Source organism: Cervus canadensis, chromosome 8 (assembly GCF_019320065.1).
Source record: "Cervus canadensis isolate Bull #8, Minnesota chromosome 8, ASM1932006v1, whole genome shotgun sequence".
Lineage (NCBI taxonomy): Eukaryota > Metazoa > Chordata > Mammalia > Artiodactyla > Cervidae > Cervus > Cervus canadensis.
Window position 1 is genome coordinate 17,031,850 of NC_057393.1, and position 5,146 is coordinate 17,036,995.

At 52.4% G+C, this 5,146-nt stretch overlaps 1 protein-coding gene across 1 annotated transcript; it reads right to left on the reverse strand.

Moving 5' to 3' along the window:
* Positions 1–1,861: 1,861 nt before the first annotated feature.
* On the reverse strand, positions 1,862–4,913 carry ADRB1 (adrenoceptor beta 1). The gene has a single exon (XM_043476958.1). It carries the CDS (start codon positions 4,770–4,772, stop codon positions 3,231–3,233), a length of 1,542 nt encoding a protein of 513 aa, XP_043332893.1. The 5' UTR covers positions 4,773–4,913; the 3' UTR covers positions 1,862–3,230.
* Positions 4,914–5,146: the final 233 nt, after the last annotated feature.

The following is a 5,146-nucleotide window of genomic DNA, read 5'->3' on the forward strand; positions in this document are numbered from 1 at the left end:
ATGCCATAGCTATGGGGATTGGCAGCCCAGGTTCCTACATTTCTACGACAAGTCAATGTCTTCTTCAAAACAACATTGGTTGGTAGGGTGGCTCAGTGGTAAAGAATCTGCCTGCCAATGCAGGAGATATGGGTTCAGTCCCTGGGTCGAGAAGATTCCCTGGAGAAGGAAATGGCAACTCACTCCAATATTCTTGCCTTGGGAGATCCCATGGACAGAAGAGCCTGGTGGGCTACAGTCTGTGGGGTCGCAGAGTCAGACACGGCTTAGCAACTAAACAACAACATATATAAACAATATATAAGTTGGCCCCAGAATTACAGAGGTTTCCTCTAACTCACTAAAGAGTTTAGATCTGTATACTAAACAGTTACATATATATGTATATATATATACATATATATTTATATTTGTTATTAAAGTTTATAGGACTTTTGTGATTTTGAGACCTAAGGTTTGACAGATCTATATGTAAGTTTGGGGCTGGAAAAATTTATTTAATGTAAAGACTTATCTAGACAAAACAGGAAAGTGAAGCATTACCTGGTATTTGACTGTTTCTTCTGATGAAACCAGACATTGTCTATTAATCTTGTGTGATTTAAAATAAAGAGGAACAAAACCCCTAACAAAATGTGCCTTACATACCCTGGGGGAAGGGAGGATAGAAATGGACTGTATTTCTTCCTTGGGGAGAGGATAGTGAGATGTCATCCTAAAATTGATTTTTACTTTCTCCAAAGTACGGTTCTTCAAATATTTATCTTTCTTTTTTTAAGTAAGTCTTGCCATCTCCTGTTCCAGCTCCCCCCCACTCTTTTTTTTTTCCTGGAGATAGGGGTTAAACTTCATAGCAGCTTTTGTTGAAATGGCTACTGTTCATACAACATTCCGCTGGTCTCTTAAAACATCGGCAACATTAACCTTTCTCAGAAGACTCTTCTCTCTCCTGGTCCTTAGAATATCTCATTGCAGAGAAAGGATAATTGGTCTTGACTTTCCTTGGTAGAGAAGAGTTTGTTCATGTTTCATCTAGGTATAAGCCAGAACTTTGTACTCGTCACTTTGGTTTCCTTACTATACGATCATGAAATGAAAAGCTTGTTTAAAAATACAAAGAGAAATACTTGAAGTTATTTTGGAGAATGCAGAATTAATCCCAAGATAGAATTTCAGTATACTTTCCTTAGGAACCAATTTTAGGAAAACTATCCATTGAGGGTGTCATAATCTTGTTAGGAAAATTTAAAACTTCAGATTTACTTCTCCCTGTTACCTGCCCACCTAGAACTTCTGCTGAAATGGTCTATTTAATCACACAAGAGAAAAATCTTTACTTAAAGGCTCTTTTATGAATTTTCACTTAACCATGAAAGCATTTTGCGTTCTAAACAGTCACTGGATACATGTGCACGTGCTGCAGGCTGTAATTTTCTGTTGGAAAACAAAAACCAGCGGTGGATGCCACTTACCGAATTCCAAGTAGGCAGTGATGGTTCCACAGGTTAGTCTCCTTTCCTGCGTTGTCTGTACAACATTGCAGCTGAGCTACCTGACTCAATTTTTTTTTTAAAGAAGATGCACAAGCCCAAATGTTACTTCTTAAGTCAAGTGTGGCAGATGGGATCTTGAAAACACCTCCAAGTCGTCTAGAATATTCTGAAACCGGCTGTGAAAATTTAGGGCAAGTCTGCAGCTCTCAGTAGGTGCACGCCTTATTTGGTTTAGAGGCATTTTGCTATGCTCTTGAGTCATGAAAAGCTATTAAAAGAGCTCTATGGGAAATCCAGTCTATATTTCGAACAAAACAAACTGTCTTTTCCATTATCACTGACCCCCTTAAAGACACACAGTACATATCTTTTTTTGTGCTTCATTGGTATTTATTGCACATGGACAAATTCCTCACATAGTAGTTAGTTGCACCAGAGTATAAATACTTGGTAAAGCACACAGAGGAAATAGTATTTACACACAAGTGCTAAATTTCACCAGCAGATTCACATGTGCCCTTGGACATAAAAAAATAATAAAAAAAAATCCTTAAGATAATTTTTTAATAATATGGATACAGTACCATGATAAAAGAGTATAAAAAGGTATTTTTCCAATAAATCGCTAGCTCAATAACATAACAGACAACAGAGATAGAATCTGAATTTTATTTTAGTTTTTAAGATCTGCCCCACCCCACCCCCTTTAAAAAATATTTAATTTCTTTTTGTGCAAATAACATCTTCTGTGGACTTTACAGTTCCTAATACTGTGCAAAAAAATGCCACTTTGAATCACGGCTTTTTTGTTTTGATTTTTTGTTTATACCACATATGCAGTAATCTGAATTGTTTCCTTTTTTTCTTTTTCCTTTTTCTGTCCTGTCTTCAATGGACAGTCACATGTCACAGAGGCTCAGCGCCTGGTCCTTCCAACTAATATTTATACATAAATAAGCTGTTTAATATAAACAAGTCTTTCTATCTGGCTGTGCAATGTGCACAGTGTGAGTGAGGTAGGAACCCCTCAGCCTGACCACCGAGGAGGCGTTCAGGGACAACCCGCTTGCCCTACGAAAGGGAAGCAAGGTGAGGCTTGTTCCAAGAAGAGCATAAAACTTCCTGAAACGCGATTTTTGCATCCATCCTTGCCCTCGGCTTTCAGAACAGGAGAAATCATTCCTCAAAAATTAAAATGGAATTTCTCTGAAAAGTAAAAGGAAACAGCGTCCTGATAAAGTGTCATTCTCTGTCCTCTCTCTGGCTGACCGCTCCTGTTCCCGGGAATGGGATGGAAGCTAAGTCGAGAGACTTCTACCTCCTAACGCTTCTCCCTTCCCTTCCCAGTCATCGCAGAAAGTGTTAAAACCACGTGGCGGGGGCGGAGGGGGGCAGAGGGGGAGGGAATCTAAAGATGCATCACACGCACACACACAAAAGAAGGCCGGACCACAAACAGAAAAAAGAACCCCAAGAACAATCAGCAAGCCACTCTCCCATCCCTCCCCAAACTTCTCCCACCTCTCCCCAAACTTTCCTTTCTGTGCGACGGTCCGTGGCTTTCCTATTTGCCCTTGGATGATGCAGTCGAGGTTCGCGGGCTTCGAGTTCACCTGCTTTCGGTCTTGAGTAAACACAGATCTCTTTCCCAGGGGCGCCCGGGTTCTCTTGCTCCTGGAGCGCACAGCACGCGCCCGGACTGTGGAAGCCGGGGAAGGCGGGGAGGGGCGCCCGGCCCTACACCTTGGATTCCGAGGCGCAGCCCGGGCGGCTTGGCTCGTCCGGGCTGGAGTCGCTGTCCGCCGCCGCCCCGCCGTTGTAGCCGGCCCAGGGCTCCAGCAGGCGCACGGGCGGCGCGGCCCCGACGTCGTCTTCTTCTTCGTCGTCGTCGTCCGAGGCGGCCCCGGGAGACGGCGACGGCCGGGCCACCGCCAGGCAGCCCGAGGCGCGCGGCGGGTCCCCGGCGGCCGCGTGGCTCCCGCAGGCGGCCCGGCGCGCGCAGCAGAGCAAGCGCTGGAAGGCCTTGCGGAAGTCGGGGCTGCGGCAGTAGATGATGGGGTTGAAAGCCGAGTTGGCGTAGCCCAGCCAGTTGAAGAAGACGAAGAGGCGGTCAGGCACCAGGTCGCGGTGGAAGGCCTTCACCACGTTGGCTAGGAAGAAGGGCAGCCAGCAGAGTGTGAACACGCCCATGATGATGCCCAGCGTCTTGAGCGCCTTCTGCTCGCGCAGGGCCACGAGGCGCGAGGGCCGCCGCTTGTTGGCGCGCCCGTTGGCCACCGGGGCGGCAGGGAGCTGGGGCCCGGGCGAGGGCGCGGGCGAGGGCAGCCGCGCTGGGCCGCTGAGGAAGCGGCGCTCGCAGCTGTCGATCTTCTTCACCTGCTTCTGGGCCTCGCGGAACACCCGCAGGTACACGAAGGCCATGATGCACAGGGGCACGTAGAAGGAGACGACGGACGAGGTGATCGCGTAGCCCTCGTTGATGATGAAGTCGCAGCACTCGGGGTCGTTGTAGCATCCGCTCGCCTTGGCGTCCTTGTCCCGCCACCACTGCATGAAGATGGGCAGAAAGGACACCAGCGCCGAGATGGCCCACACGGTGCACACGAGGGCCCGCGCCCGCGCGCGGGTCAGCAGGCTCTGGTAGCGGAAGGGCGACGTGATGGCGAGGTAGCGGTCCAGGGCGATGACACAGAGGGTCTCGATGCTGGCCGTCACGCAGAGCACGTCCACCGAGGTCCACAGCTCGCAGAAGAAGGAGCCATACTCCCAGCGGCCCCACACCACGATGGTGGCTCCAAATGGCACCACCAGCAGACCCATGACCAGATCGGCGCTGGCCAGCGACATGATGAAGAGGTTGGTGAGCGTCTGCAGCCGCGGTGTCTTGGCGATAGCCACGATCACCAGCACGTTGCCCGCCACGATGAGCAGCACGATGAACGCCATCAGCAGGCCCATGCCGGCCGTCCACTGCTGCGACAGCAGCGGGGGTCCCTCGCTGGCCGAGGTCAGCAGCGAGGCGGGCGGCGACGCGGGAACTAGCAGCCGCGCCGCCGTGGCCGCGCCGTCGGGGACCGGCGCGGCCGATGACAGGTTGCAGGGCTCGGAGGCGCCCAGGGCGAGCGCCCCCGCGCCCATGCCGAGCTGCGGAGGCCGGGGGAGAGGGGTGTGGCGGAGTTGGGCCGCGGTTGGGGAACCCCCCCAGAGGCCCGAGCGGCGGGGCGCGCGGAGGGAGGTAGCGGCCAGGTCAGCGCAGCCGCGGCGCGGGGCCGGAGGCATGGGCGCCGGGCGCCTTCCCCGCCGGAGCCGTGCGCTGTCGCCGCCGCCGCCGCCGCCGCTGCTGCTGGAGCCGCTGTCGCTGCTGGAACAGCTGCCGGGACCTCAGCATGTTTCTGAGCGCGCGGAGCCCGCAGCCCCGGCACCCAGCACCCACCCCACCCGGCTCCCACTCCCCCGAGCCAACCCCCGGGGCCTCGCGTCAGGCTCTTGCAGCCAATCCGGGCGAAGGCACGCCCCTCTCTGGTTCCCCCCCACCCCCACCCCGCCCCGCCAACTCCTCGCACCCCGCCTCCACCGGCGGTTCTGCGGCTCTGGGGAGTCCGGGGCAGATCGCCAAGCAAGCGCCTCCCCGGCGCTCGCGGTTCCTACCCGCG

Coding starts and splice junctions, on each gene's coding strand:
- ADRB1 (XM_043476958.1), bottom strand. CDS start 4,772: ATGCCTCCGGCCCCGCGCCGCGGCTGCGCTGACCTGGCCGCTACCTCC.